Source organism: Tupaia chinensis, unplaced genomic scaffold, assembly GCF_000334495.1.
Source record: "Tupaia chinensis unplaced genomic scaffold, TupChi_1.0 Scaffold000001_1, whole genome shotgun sequence".
NCBI lineage: Eukaryota > Metazoa > Chordata > Mammalia > Scandentia > Tupaiidae > Tupaia > Tupaia belangeri.
This window is the reverse complement of record NW_006159427.1, coordinates 4,397,771-4,411,841: the sequence shown is the minus strand read 5'-3', so window position 1 is coordinate 4,411,841 and position 14,071 is coordinate 4,397,771. Positions and strand designations below refer to the sequence as shown.

At 40.7% G+C, this 14,071-nt stretch overlaps 1 protein-coding gene and 1 pseudogene across 1 annotated transcript in view; both read right to left on the bottom strand.

The window, feature by feature from the left end:
- Positions 1–14,071, bottom strand: part of GAD2 (glutamate decarboxylase 2) — a 103,021-nt gene that overhangs the window by 35,756 nt on the left and 53,194 nt on the right. The window contains exons 9-11 of the mRNA XM_006139728.2: positions 8,741–8,795; positions 6,859–6,975; positions 3,119–3,183 (exon numbers count right to left, since the gene is read on the bottom strand). Coding sequence (XP_006139790.1) covers positions 3,119–3,183; positions 6,859–6,975; positions 8,741–8,795 — 237 coding nt within the window. The remainder of the gene's footprint in view (positions 1–3,118; positions 3,184–6,858; positions 6,976–8,740; positions 8,796–14,071) is intronic.
- Positions 10,456–14,071, bottom strand: part of LOC106733182 (targeting protein for Xklp2-like) — a 17,326-nt pseudogene continuing 13,710 nt past the window's right edge.

Below are 14,071 nucleotides of genomic sequence, written 5' to 3'. Positions count from 1 at the left end.
AACACAGAAGAGAGCATACCACTCCTTGTTCAAAACCCTGCTGTGGTCCTGCCCAAAGGCTTTCCACCTTTTTATGCCCACTTGAGGAATCCAGTGCTCTCCCCTATAATAGTGGCTCGCACTGCAGGGATCCCCAGCTCAGGGATCTATGGTAAGTGGCAGCACCCTGGGGTGATTCTGACATGGCTCTGCAGGCCCTCAGCAGAGACTTTCTGGACCAGACGTTTGCACCTTCTATTGGTACCTCGGCCCCTGCCACGAATCCATCTCATTCTTCAACCAAAACTATGAACTTCCTCCAAGTATCCCACATATCTTCAAACTTCCGTGTCTCTGGTCTTCAGCCTGAGCACCCCATTTCCACTCTGCCTGATGAATGATTTCTCATCTGATGAGGCCATGCTCCAATGCTTAGCTTTCCTTGGTGAAGGCTCCCTTTAATAGTGCTATTTAGAATGAGCCCTGCCTTCCTCTGTGCTCTCCCATCAGTGTACTCAGCCATTTCTTGAAGGTTGACTTCCTCTGTCTTGAATTTTAATCCATTGTTAATTTTCAGTCTTCTTCACCAGATTCTAAATTCCTTGTAGAAAAGCTTCATATCATATTCCTCTTTACTCCCCTATGGTCTTCATGCTATGGCTTGCGTATGACAGGAGGTTCATCGCCTGTTGAACTTCCAAACCTCTGGCTCTCAGGGGGAAATGAAGGCCACTGGGGAGGCAGCAGAAGCTGCACTGGAACCTTCAACTGGGCCTTACAGCCTTGACAATGGAACTCAACAAAGGACAAGGACAAGTGCATGGCAGCCTGCAAGGAGGAGGGGCTACAGACAGTTTGTAATGTGAAGAGACATCCTTTGGAGTATGAGGGCTCTTGGTATACCCTCTCAGCTGTGCCCTTTCTGGAAATGTTAACAGTACTAGCAAGGAATAGAATTGTTTTCTGAGTTTTTAATTGGTTCTCAAAAAGATATGCTAGGCAGGAATCCAACAAAATGCATGTGTCGTTTCGTTGTTGAGGATGGCATTCAGGATTCCTCTGTTAACCACTGAGACCTTTGGATTTGGGAATAAAAGCTGACCATGGATTTCCTCAACTTTCAGAATAAATGAATCCTGAAATTCAGTTTGCGATGTGTGGAAAAATAGAATTCCCTCAAGTGAGGCAAATCTCTTTCCTGATCTTGTGTCCATACATGTCATAACTCTGTGGTTTCCAATAGTTCTACAATCTTATTCACCAAAGAAAGTGAGCCTTTTGCTAATAAGTCAGCAATCTGGACACTCTTGGGTAAATGTGTGGCTGGGGTATTCTGCTCAAAACAGAACATTGTCAGTCTCTTCATTTTTAGACTTCATATTTGGCTAGTCTATTCAGTAGATTTAATTATAATGCAGTTTCAAGAATTGTGGCAATAAGAGAGGACTTTATGTTCCATGAACATGCTAAACTTTGCTCTCAAATAACAATTTTTAGTTCAAAAGTGTGTGGGTGTTTATTTTTTGGAAGCTCAGGGTAGGTAATTTAGTGAGCTTTCAACTAGAGGTTGATCCACGATTTTCAGCACTTCAGTTGTAAGTGGCATTATGTTGGAACAATAGATACTTGCTTTTTGTGCCCATCAAAAGAAACTCAGAGAGAAGGTCCTGTGTATAGGTCATCTCCTTTGAAAGCACATGAATTTAATGCTTGTTCTAATCATCTACACAGGCACTTTTCAAGTTATTCTCTTTTGATGTTTGTTTTTTTATCATCTCTGCCATTTAGTTCATTATCCCTTCCTTACACTTTTGGTTTCATAGAGATCTTCATGATGAGAAGAGATTAGGCCTGGAGAACTCCCCAAGGACCTGGAACAGAGGCCTAGAACTAGCTGACTCTGGGAGGCAGATGACTTACCCACATCCTTCTTTACCCAAACGGGAACCAGCAATGCAAGCCTGGGCAATTCCAGGTGCCTTGACCCAGCTGTGTGTACCTTTGGCCAGATCTTAGCTCCAACCAGCAGACGTGGGCCTCAGGTGGTCTACTTCAACTCTTCCCCAGTCTTCCTTCCACTATGTCAGTAGGGTACTCATGCCTCTGCCCTCATCATCCCACCCCCTCTTTCTGCACTCCTGGGTTCTCTACGTGTCAGTCTGAGTGCCACAGGACACCCTGCACTTTCACCTGGCCTGCATGTCCTGCTCAGTCAGTGAACAATGCTCTTGAGCTCTATCAGCCTCTTTCCTCACCCTGGAACATAAATTGTGCCAAGATGTCTAGGGGCAGAGCCAGTGCGAAGGTTTTCCTGGGCAGCATCTGGCTACTTGGCAGGGCATGGTAGGTATTTGGCGGTCTGCTGAATTCAGGCTTTCTCAGCTGTCTGGAGTGTCAGAGCTCACAACCGTAGTTGACCTGCCACTTTGTGATGAGAGAACTGGGCTTCTTTGACACGTGGCCCAGAGCCAAAGCCCAAGGCTATCTTTTGCATTCTATATTCTTTTTTTTTTCTTTGACCCTAACAAAGCTTTATGCTAGTCAAATATTACCTTCTTTGTGTTTTGCAGCTTTTCTCAATGGTTTATTGCTTAGACTTTGAATAAGGGTGCTTTGTAGCATCAATCAGAGCTGTGTCTGAAAGAGGTTATTATGGGGTCAAAACTATGATGTGAGTTAGCTTGAGTATCTCACTTTAAATGAAGTGGTCACATTAAACTCCGGGCCCAGATCGTCAACATTCACAAATTTCTAGGTGTTTATTTGCTTTGCAAAATTATTTTATTTGTTCCTTTAAAGCAATAGTCCTTTGTGGAACATGAAAACTTTACATGTTCTCCCTAGAAAAATGTGGATTTCCTGCAGATTTCTAACAGTTTTGGTGGTGATTCGAAGATCCCAGGAATGGGCCCCAGATAAGAATCTTGTGTCTGAGAGACATTTTACCTGGGTCACTAGATAGGGATTGCTTTTCGTGTTGTTTACACAGAATAGTCACAAGTGTAAAACCACACAAGGCAAGGCACTGAACAAAAGGGGCTCATCTGTATTTCTAAGAATACTCAGAAGTTATGTGTAATACACTTTTCATATTTAGCTTTTAACACTTTAGGATTATTAGCAAGAAAAATGCATGTACCTCTCCACGCCGCTCAGTTTCCACTTGTGTTTCCGGGACATCAGTAATCCCCCACCCCAAGCTGCCTGTAAGAGAAGATCATACAAGAGAGAAGCAGTTTTTCATTGCCCGGCTTTCTATAGTTTGGTGTCTTTCAGAGTAAGGACAGTGAAATTTTCATAGGGTGACAATTATTTTGACTCCAGGCAACTTAGGGGTTAGCCACCTTGTTCTTTTGCCCTTAGACCTTTACCATTTAAACTGGAGGGCCATTCTAAGGTCTCAGATTCTATGCCACATTTAAATGGGTGTGAGGAGCCAAACTGGGGGCACATTTTCTCAGGCAGCATGAGATGGAGAAAGACCCTCCCTGTCCAGCGTGTCACCACCACTGTTAGTCTGTAATACTGTAGCTCAGGTTATCAGAATGAGATAGTCTACGGTCTCCACAGTTTATGATAGAGAACATGAGCTGAAGACCCACTAAACAGCTTCTAAGTTTTAAGACAACTGTTTTAACAAACTTGGATGATTCCAAAAGAAGGAAGCAGCTTTATAATCCTATTTTATGGCTGTGTAATGTTGGATCAGATAGTTACTGGGGCTGGCACGTGGCATGGTGGTTAAGGGCACTGTACTCCCAATGGCCAACTGCAGGTCAAGTCCTAGACCTAGTGGCTTTCTTTCTCACTTTCTCTCTCTCTCTCTTTCTCTCTCTCCCTCTCTGGTTGAATTAAAATAAATGAACAAATAAATAAAATTAAATAAAATATTTTTTTTAAAAAAAGATAGTTTCCATGTCAAAAACAAACTACAACCAAACAAAACAAAAAGGATAAGAAAAGAAAGAAAGAAAACAAACAAAACCTCCCAAGCCCCAATCAAGAACAATTCATACTAGTCAATTAGCTGAGCAATTAGAACATGTTCATAAAAATTTGTTTCAAGTTTAAGATTTGAATTGGTGTTAATAATCTCCTTTAAAAATAGAATGTCTGGAGCAGCAGGTGGCATGGTGGTTAAGGGACTAACTCCCACATGACCAACAGGGTTTGAGTCTCAGACCTGGCCGCTTGAAAAATCTCATTGGGTGTATGTCCGTATGTACTCAAATGAGGAGAATGGCAGAGAAGAGATTGTGGCACAGACATCCCTCTGGAGGGGTGGGGGAGGAATTTCTCACTTTCCTTCTCTCTCCCTATCTCTCTCCAGTGAATACATGCACCCTATAGCAAAAACCTAAAAAAATAAAACTGAAAAAAATTTACAGTATAAATCAGGGAAGGAAAAGGTTGGTAATTGCTATGCCGACTATCTCTGGAATAACAGAACTTTACCCGGCTTAGCCTGCAAAAGTGTTCTGCTCCTAAAGAATGGGAAATTAATTTGGTTTGAGTATTTACAATAAAGCCAAAATGATCTAAGCCAGTGCTACTCATGGTGCTGGTTTACAACAATACAAGGATCTTGCACCTAAATGTACATCAACTCTTGGTTTTCTTCAGAGAAAGTCTAGCAATGATAATTAATAATAATAATAACAATAAATCAGTTGAATCAAACATTGTGCTTAGTTTGTCATGGTTCGTGATTAGTGATGGTTTGTCACAAACTCTTCATTTCATCATGGATCATTCACAGAGAGTTTCAATGGTAGCTAATTTTTGAACCATACTCTGAGTAATACTGATGTAAACTTAAATTCCTTCAATTCATGTTCCTAAAAGATAACGTTTTTTCATTTAAATATAATTTAATAAATGAGTTTAAACTATATTTAACATTTAAGATAATGAAATTTTATCTTCCTAATTTATCTACCTGATTTATCTTCTTAACTCCTTCCCAAGGAAGGAAGATCTACATGTGTGTAGGCTGTATTCCTCCATGGACATTATAGCTCAGTGAACTGAAAAGTAAGTACTCAGGACCAGCAGGTGGTGTAGTGGTTAAGGTGCTGAACTCCCCTACATGGACGACTGAGATCTGAGTCCTGGACCTTACAGCTTGTTTTCTCACTTTCTCTCTCTCTCTCTCTTATCTGTCTCTAGTGAGCACAATTTAATAATATGCTGGTGGGGGCCAAGTTCTAAAAGTTGATAGTATTTAATTTAAAAACATTTTGTCAGGGGGCCAAACAGGAATGGTAGTTAAGGCACTGGATCTCACATGGCTGACTCCACAATTCCAGTTCTGGACCTGGTGGGTCGAAATATATGCTGAGTGTATATGTGTGTGTGTACCCCAAATCATAGGAAGACACTGTAGGAGAAGGAATTGAAGTGTGGCCATTTCCCCTGGGAGGCAATTTCTCACTTTCCTTTTCTCTATCTTCTTCTGTCCCTCTCTGGTGAACACAAGTACTCTACAGCAAAAATGAAAACAAAACAAAACGAAAAGTTTTGGCAGTCAAACAACACTCCATGATGCTGAAACCATATGGGGAGGTCCCGGGTTCATGTCCCAAAGTCTCCCTGCACACACCAGGTGTATACTCGTGCATATGCCAGTGGCCCTGGCTGGTTGAGGTGGGGGTTAGGTAATGGTGTGAAGACACTCTTGGGATGGTTGTCTCTCTCTTTCTCTCGGAAGAAATAGATAAACTTTAAAAAATGTTCTGGTGAGTACATCTCCATTATTTTTACCATGACTAGACCTGGAGTCAAAATATCATAAGCAGGAATCAGCAGTTGGCATAATGGCTATGTCACTGGACTCCCATGTAGTTGACTGTGGTTTGAGTCCTGACCCAGTAGTTTAAACTCATGCTGGGTGCATGTGCATGCATGCCCGAGATTTCAAGAAAATGGAGGAGAAGGGATTGTGGCATGGCCATCCCCCTGGGGGGTGATTTATCGCTTTCTGTCTTTCTGGCAAGCGCATATGCCCTATAGCAAAAACCTCTCAAAAAAAAAATACATATATATATATATATATATCACAAGCATAAGTTATCTTCTTAGTAGGGCATGCTAAGAAATTGGAAATTTAGTAGTCCATATTTCCTGATAAGTTGTGAACACTTGCTTTTTTCTCCAAATATACAAATACCTAACTTGAACTTGAGTTTTTATCCTCTGGGTTTCCTATGTAAATGTGACTCCTTATACCCTTTTAGGCTATATTCCTCCATGGACATCATCGCTCAGTGAATTGAGTACTCAGGGCCATCAGGAGGCATGGTGGTTAAGGTGCTGGACTCCCACATGGCTGACTGAGGTTAGAGTCCTGGACCTGGTGGCTTGTTTTCTCACTTTCTCTCTCTCTCTCTCTCTCTCTGTCTCTCAACTGTCTCTCTCTGGTGAGTATATGTGTCCTAGAGAAAATTTAATAATAATAATAAATAAATTTTTTTTTTAAAAAAGAACTAAGTACTCAGCTAGGGCACTGGTCATATAAATAAGAATATTACCATGCTGGGAACATTAAGGTATAATCAGCCTCAGGCTGCTTCAAGCAAATGTTGTCTGAGGAAACTTCAAAAGGTTTGTGGAAAATTTAATTTAAGTATGGGTTTATTTTGGTGCAAAAAATATTTGCAATCCAGCCCCAGTTTTCTCATGATGCACATGCTCATAAACATTTTGAGGAGCCCTCCTGTGCTGTGTGAGCTGTATCCTAATTTGTCTCTGCAACTTTAAAAAGTATATCACCATTCTGAAAATAAGCTGTTGAAGTAAAAGAAAACAAATTTCATTTCACAAGCCCCTGATGAAAAAGGAGCAAGATATCTTTATAGCCAGTGTTGAAGAGATACTTACATCCACATGCATCCAGATCTTGTACTTTTTGCAAATGTCGGCCACAGCTAAGAGTGGATCGAATGCTCCATACACGGTGGTTCCAGCCGTGGCACTCACCAGGAAGGGAACAAAGCCCTACATAAATGAGAAAGACCCACATAATGTAAAAAGGGCTTCAAGGATTCTTTTTAAAAGCTAATTAGAAAAAAATGGAAATTCTCCCCTGACAATTCACATTTTCATTTTTAGAACCATCAACAGGGGAGTATAAATCCATTCTAACACTCCAGAATCCGACATGTCCAGGCCATGCAGTTGACCTGACAATTGCCTTAGAGAAATAGACACCTTAGTTCTCAGAAGAGGCAGTCCTGAGCCTCGAGGCTGTCGGTCATATCCGTAAGCCATTTATAGATTCTAGGTGCATTTTCTGGCCTCTTTGTTTTTACCTCTCTTGTTCATTTTCTAGTCTTCCTTCTTCACAACAAGGCTTCTTAACTCACTAAATCCCCTAGTGTGAGCAGGCAGAGCAAAAAGGAAGAACTCTGAAATTCTTCCTATTTAGGAAATGCTCAGATAGTTCAGTTGGAGTCTTAGAGGGAGGATTTGCATGGGGGCTCACGAATGAGCCATGGCTTTTCCCATCTAAGTGGTCCTCTCCTCTATCCAGTCATGGCTAAATGAAAATTGATGAACATAATAAACCGCCGTTGGAAGAAGGCAGAAGAATGCCACGAATACGATCAACATAGTTACTCTTTCCTTAAAGATTCTCTCCTGTAGGTTCACAAAACAGGATGTCACAGATCAGTCTTTAGGTGGCAGCAAAGGTTTAATCTTGCAGTTTTTCCTGCTAGAAGGAGTTATACTACAAGGAGGAGGGAGACCTGCTGCCACTTCACAGGGGGAAAAAGCTCATAAAAATAATGATTCCTAAGCTCGTAATAATAAAATGCATGTGAATATTGTTAAACTGGGAATTATAGCCTTTACCTACTAAAAGTTAAACAGATGATTTAAAAAGCCAACTTTTCGACTTATGAATCATCCAAGCATGCAAATGGCTTTCTAGAGCTTTGTGAGACTCTTTGACAGGTCTTCAGAACCTGATTCTTTAAAGAAGAGTTGTAGGGGCCAGCAGGTGGCATGATGGTTAAGCAATGGATTCTCATACAGCCAACAGCGGTCTGAGTCCCAGACCCAGCGGCTTGAAAAATCACACCAGGTTCGTGTTCGTATGTGGCCAAAATCCTGAGAGGAGAATGGAGAAGGGATCATAGTGTGGCTTTGCCTCCTGGGGGAGAGAATTCTCACTCTTCCTATCTCAGTCTCGCTCTAACAAGCACACACAACTTAGTAGCAAAAATCTTATTTGTTTCCTGTAAAATATGACCTCTGGAGAGCTAATCATAACAGCACGCATCCAGGCAGGAAACATTGGCCCCTTTTAAACAACCTACAACAATAATTCCCAAATAATGACCAAATGCAGAATTATAGATTCTCATGAAAGCTGGAGATAAAGGATTTTGTTGTTATTGTTGTTTGTTTGCTTTGTTAAGGTTTTTGCTAGAGGGTGCATGTACTTGCTGGAGAGCAAGAGAGAGACAGAAAAAGAAGAAGTGAGAAATCACTTTCTGGGGGGATGGCCACACCACAATCCCAGCTCGTCCATTCTCCTCTTGGGTACACCCCTGGCATGATTTTCAAGCCACCAGGTCTGGGACTCCAACTGCAGACAGCAATGTGGGCGTCTAGAATCTTAACCAACATGTCACCTGCTGGCCCCCCGGGTCTTCTTTTGAAAATAAAGGCAAACTATATTCTCCACTGGGTGGAAATGGTGATTTGTATCCTTGGCTTATTTATGGGCAGGATATATCACCCTACAAAAACTTACTTTTTGTTTGACTTCAAGGATTCTTCTTTCGAGATCAGATGGGATCATTTTCCCTCTAAAAGGAAAGGTAAATATGTAAGAGGTTTGTTTAAAATAATTTATTTCTTTGTCTTTACAGTGTAAGTGACCGCAAGAAGGTAAAAGTCTAACCTTAACTGTTGATAATAATGGTAATTTAAAACAACTCCTGAGTTTTTTCCAGGAAGAAACACATTTGCCTCCCTGAATTACATGTGACTATAATTTTGGCACATTTGGGAGGCTCCTGACCCTTCTGTATTGTTCTCTGTAGAACAGCCATGATGCCCTACTCTGCAGAGAGCCTGTCTACGGAGTCATCCTCTTAATTCAGTTCAAACAAGTCTGATTTGGAAAGAGACATTTGGCTATAAAAGGAGAATGCAGAAAAGCATTTTTATTCCAAATCTAATGAATGGCCTTGCAATTTTATATATAGGTGAAATGCCAAGAAGACAAAAAATCCATTCTGAAACAGTCGAATGAAAATATCAAGTCAAAAAGCTACATAATTCCAAGTGCTAAAAGCATGAAGCAGGCTAAGAACTCATGAGCTGGGTTTCAAAGAGTTGTGGTAAGGAAAATGACCTTTTATATCCCTCAAATGATTCTCTCCTAAAATGAAAGGTCAGATAGTACTTTGCTTACTGTTAGAATAATCAGAGGATTTGATTACTACATGAAGCTAGAAGTTGCGAGATGACCGGTCTTAGTCAAGTTACTTCATACCCTGTGAATTATCCTTGGAAAATATTATTACTTATAGAGGTATACATACAAAATAAATTAATAAATGCAAAATGATTTTGCAAGTGCTTGACATATGGTAAGCATTCAGCAAATGTTAGCTTTCATTGCTGAGATTGTTTTTATGTAGTGTGACATTCCTATTTCAGGACTTTGGAGGGGGAAACAGAGCAGACGAAGTAGTCACATGGTACCGGAGATGGTGAAATATTCTTTAAACTGAAAAAAGCTCTCTTGAGGTTACTAAAATGGTTAAACTTACCACATCAGGGTCATAGAGCTAGGTTTTGAAAAGACAATTTGAAGAAATCACTTATGAGAGGGGTGGCTGTCATAATAAATGGTTGGGGGATGCAACTGGTACTTAGCAAGCAGTGAGTGGGTTTGGGTATTTGTCACTAGCTCAATGGCACACTGGTGGCTGTCCCTGAAAATCTACAGACCATTAGCCTACTTCATTACATCTTCCAGTGTTGCCTTGCCTAAGCTTTTACATACAGAAACATATTATTTTACTATGAATTTCTTCTCTAACATTTCTTTTTTTTTTTTTAGGTTTTTGCTTTAATGCATGTGCTCCTGCTGCAGAGAGAGAGAGAGAGAGAGAGAGAGAGAGAGAGAGAGAGAGACAGTGAGAGGAAAAGTGAGAAATCATTCCTCAGAAGGGATGGCCACATCACAATCCCTTTTCCAGTCTCCTTCTGGGATCTTGGGCATGCACACACAGCTAGCATGAGTTTCAAGCCACTGGGTCCGGGACTCAAACCGTGGTTGCCAAGGGGAGTCCAGTGACATAACTGCTACGTATCTGCTGGTCCTAACACTTCTTTATGTTAAAGAAGGGGGGGGGCATTAGATAGTGTGTAGATGAGCTAAATTTTCTACAATTTTTATGTAGATAACAATGGAAGCATGCCAAACTAGTTGGAAAGTAATGCAGATGTTGAATCTCAAAGCACAGAGAACCACTGATGGGGGTGAAACCGCTTTCCACAGTGGGGCAGCTCAAATGCAGTCAGCTGGGTAATGGGAAAGGACAAGGTACCCGTTAGGACTTTGTCGAGCTGAAGCTGAAAGGGAACAAAGGGCAATACAGAGATGTTTGGTGCCACAGGTACAGGCTGAGAGTCAGAGCTGCTCATCTTTGGGGAACTTCTGTGAGACTGCAGGGATTGAAGGGAACGTGGCAGGGTTTAGAAAAAGGAGCCTAGAGAGCACCTCATTCTCCACTTTTCTCTTCATGCTTCAGAGTTTTACGAGGGGGCATCCCTCAAAGCAGTGACCTTCAACCTCTCCTACGTCAGTCCTGCTGTAACATCTTGCTCCAGCCTTAACAGACACAAAGTGTTCAAGTTTCAGAGAAGATTCAAGTATTATATTTATCTTTACATAAGTTTTAAGAACATTAAGAGTGCTGTAGTATATCATAGGTAAAGATGGATATTGAAATTGTTTTGTAAATCTTGCATTTTGCCTACTGAAACACTGCTGTCTTGGAGAACTTGGGGTAGACTTTCTGTCCGCTCAGACCTTAAGGTAGAGGAAACATAATGGCATCTTTGGGCTGAATATTTTTCTTCTAGTCACATTCCTCCAACAAATGTATGTCTACCATCTGGAGGATGGCAGGCTCTGGGTCCCTAAGTTGGATGACACTATTGACAGTCACTATTTGGTCATCTAGTCACATCAAGACATCTTGCTAAATGTGAGGCAGTAAGGTGTCACCGAGAAGTCACAGATTAGGGTACATTAGAACGAGAAGGAGCTCAAAACCTGATTCTAGTCTGACCTCCACATTTTTTCCAATGGGAAACAGGCCAAGAGGTGATATGACTTCCTAAGGCCAAAGTGCTGGTGAAAGGCTGGGTTGGAAATTAGAAATAAAATACCAAGCTTCTGGAGCATGATTGAAGGGCCCAAATGTCTAGGAAATCTATCTGCAAGTGTTGAGACTTTTATGATAACATATATCTTTTTTCTTTTTTAAAGGATTATTTAATTTTATTTGTTATATAATTATTTATTTTATTTATTATTATTATTATTACTTTAACTTGCTACAGTCATCAGAAAGAGACACAGAGAGTAAAAGTGAGAAAGCAAGCCAGGTCTGGGACTTGAACCATGGTCGGCCATGTAGAAGTCCACTGCTCTAACCACCATGTTACCTGCTGGCCCCTATTTGTTATTTCTTATAATTTGTTATAGGGTATATGTGCTCATCAGAGAGAGAGAGAAAGCAAGAAAGCAAGCCACCGGGCCTGAGACTTGAACTATGGTTGGCCATGTGGGAGACCAGCACCTTAACCACCATACACCCTGCTGATCCTGACATATTTTTTTTTGAGGCAGATTTTTGCTATAGGACATGTGTGCTTGCCAGAGAGACAGAGACAGAGAAAGAGAGAGAAATCCCCACACACACACAAACACACACACCACCGCCAGGATGAATGGCCTCACCCTAATCCCTTCTCCTTCATTTCCTCTTGGGACTTTGGGCATGCATGCACACATACTCGGTGTGAGTTTAAACTCCCGGGTCTGAGACTCGAACCATGGTCAAGAATGTGGGAGTCCAGAAAAGTAACCATTATGCCATCCGCTGGTCCCCAACATACATTTTTTTTTTAATAAAAGCTTATTTGTGGCTATGGCGAGGAGATCCATAGGTCAGGTGGTCAAGGTTTTATAAATCTTTACAGATCAGACAATTTTTTAAAAATGATGCCGGAGCATTAGAAACTGGTGAAAATAGGTTCTGATGTTGAAAAGCTGCTCAGAACATCTGTTATACAAAGTTATCACCCAGACCATAGTACTTTGAAATTGGTCCCTAGAAAAGGTCTTCTTATATAAAAGATGCCATATTGTGATGCACCGACTCAGAAGCAGTGACTTTTCTAGGTTAAAACAAGCGTTTATACTTTTTGAACTGTATCATACATAACTGGCAAACTTCCTGGAAATCCAGACATTTTCCTCTAAACTGGCAGATTAAAAATGAATGAATTAAAGAATAGCCTCATGGGACCAGCAATTGGCATAATGGTTACATCACTGGACTCCTAAGTAGTCAGCCACGGTTCGAGTCCCAGACCCAGCAGCTTAAAACTCATGCCAGGTACATGTACATACATGCCCAAAATCTCAAGAGGAGAATGGAAGAGAAGGGATTTCGGTGTGGCCATACCCCCTGGGGGAGGTGGGGTTTGATTTCTTGCTTTCTGTGTTTCTGTCTCTCTGGTGAGTGCATGCGCCCTATAACAAAAATCTCTCTTAAAAAAAAAAAAAGAATAGCTTCATAATTAAATTTTACATTAAAAGGACATTGCTGAGAACTGCAGAAAATAGGTATTTTGAATAGACGATAGCTAAGAAGATATTTCATTTTCATTGCAAATAAAACTTTATAAAGTGAATTAAATGCTTACAGAAGTATATCATGTTCATGTCTCTGACCTTGAGTACTTGGTCTGACCAAAACTGTTTTGACAAGTTGGTGAATTTTCTCCTTATGAGAAATACAATGTAAAATTTAGATTATTAGATTAAATCAATGGTTAGTTCACAAAATATTCAACTGACCAAAAAAAGTGACAGAATGTGCCAAGTCTTCAATAGAAGGTGGCCTTTATTTCCCTAAAGAACTAACAAATTTTTGTAGCTAATAAATTACTATAGAGAACAAGGTTCCACATGGCTCCTGCAAACTAAGTATTTCAGGGCACAGGAGAAATGAAGATTTTCTACTGATAATTCAGCCTCCAGCAAACGAGCTAGCATATCTACTGAATCTGCTGCACCAGCGATCACACAGAACGGCAAAGAGATTCTAGAGCAACTCTGTCTGCTTGCTCCTGAACATTCAGACTGAATTTCAAGAATTTGAAAGAAACACACCCTCCATCAGATGACAAGAAATCACTGCTGGATCACAAGAAATACGGGAAAACAAGAAAATACCTCTCCTCCAAGGGAAAAGAGTAACTCTTCTTCATCCACAAGCAGTTCAGTGAAAATCATGGAAATGTCTGATAAGTAATTTAGAGCATTCATAATGTCGAAGCTAACAGAGATGGAAGAGAAGAGAGACAAGGAACTGCTAAAGAGAAAGGAGAAAGAAGTTGACGAGTTCCAGGAGATGAGGAAATTCTTACAAGATCTAAAAGAGGAATTACACACTTTACAAAAGACTCAAACGGAACTGTTAGAGATGAAGTCTATAATACAGGAAGTCAAAATCACCCTTGAAAGTATTAAAAGCAGACTAGACCATACAGAAAATAGAATCTCAGATTTAGAAGAGAAAATGGCTGGCCTAGAAAAATCCACTATGAAGACTGAGAAAATGGCCCAAAAATTTGAGAATAATATGCGAGAAGTACTAGATACAATTAAACGTCCAAACATCTGGATAATAGGCATTCCAGAAGGTGAAGAGACCCATAAGGACATTGATAATCTATTCCATGAAATCCTGCAAGAAAACTTTCCAAACCTAGAGAGGCATTCGAAGATCCAGTCCCAGGAAATACAAAGGACCCCAAACAGAATCAACCC